Source organism: Perkinsus marinus, assembly GCF_000006405.1.
Source record: "Perkinsus marinus ATCC 50983 genomic scaffold scf_1104296941518, whole genome shotgun sequence".
NCBI classification, from domain to species: Eukaryota; Perkinsozoa; order Perkinsida; family Perkinsidae; genus Perkinsus; species Perkinsus marinus.
This window is the reverse complement of record NW_003212502.1, coordinates 1-1,158: the sequence shown is the minus strand read 5'-3', so window position 1 is coordinate 1,158 and position 1,158 is coordinate 1. Positions and strand designations below refer to the sequence as shown.

At 56.6% G+C, this 1,158-nt stretch overlaps 1 protein-coding gene across 1 annotated transcript; it reads left to right on the top strand.

Annotated features, from left to right (window-relative positions):
• Positions 1-97: 97 nt before the first annotated feature.
• Positions 98-1,132, top strand: Pmar_PMAR022803 (Bypass of stop codon protein, putative; the record flags this gene model as incomplete). Its single annotated transcript, XM_002781799.1, has 1 exon — positions 98-1,132. A coding segment is annotated over one exon (1,035 nt), but the record flags the coding sequence as incomplete, so codon positions are not given.
• Between the last annotated feature and the right edge of the window lie 26 nt (positions 1,133-1,158).

Here is a 1,158-nt window from a genome sequence, read left to right as displayed (position 1 = left end):
CTCGTGAGTCGCCGATTGTGCGAGTCACACTCGAAATGTGCCTTCTTAGTCATCCAGTTAGTCTCAGCTTCCCGCCGCTCGTTTGCATTTATCTATGATGGCTTCACGGACTTTCTCCGCTGTTTTCGTCGCTCTCTGTGCTTTCCAGGACATCAATTCCGTGACGGGCAACGCCAATGACTGCGACACAGAGTGTGCCACAACTTACCCTGGGTCATATTGTAAGTATTGGAAGACGCCGAGCACCTGCTTCGGCTCGGATGCCCCGTGCTTCTGCGGCACGAGTGGACCGACTGAGGCTCTCCGAGGTTCCACATCCTCTGCTGCAGTCACGGATGAGGTCACTGAGGCCGCTACAAGCGAAGAAGGTACGACAGCAGCTCCCGAAGCAACGAGTACGACTGGTTCTGAAGCTACTGTCGATGCCACAGTGGCGGCCAGTACAGCTGTTATGACCGATGAGGTGGCTGTCACTACTGCACCTCCTGTGACTGGCGAAGTGACCATCAGCACGGCAGCTGGGGAAGCTCCCGGTAGAGACAAGGATGACTCTGATGCTACCACCAAGGTCACTACGGAGGCTGCAACTGTCACGACTACGATCGGTGCTCCTGTTGAGCCTACTACTATCACGTCCCCTTTCCCGGTCAGCACAGCTGCTGTGACCGATGAGGTTGCTGTCACTACTGCAGCTCCTGTGACTGGCGAAGTGATCATCAGCACGGCAGCTGGGGAAGCTCCCGGTAGAGACAAGGATGACTCTGATGCTACCACCAAGGTCACTACGGAGGCTGCAACTGTCACGACTACGATCGGTGCTCCTGTTGAGCCTACTACTATCACGTCCCCTTTCCCGGTCAGCACAGCTGCTGTGACCGATGAGGTTGCTGTCACTACTGCAGCTCCTGTGACTGGCGAAGTGATCATCAGCACGGCAGCTGGGGAAGCTCCCGGTAGAGACAAGGATGATTCTGATGCTACCACCCCGGTCGCTACTGAGACTGCGGCTGGCACTACTACGATCGATGCTCCTGTCGAGCCTACAACTGCTATCACGACCCCTCAACCGGTCAGCACAGCTGCTGTGACCGATGAGATTGTTGCTACTACTGCAGCCCCTGTGACTGGCGAGGTCACCATCACGACGGCAGCTGGGAA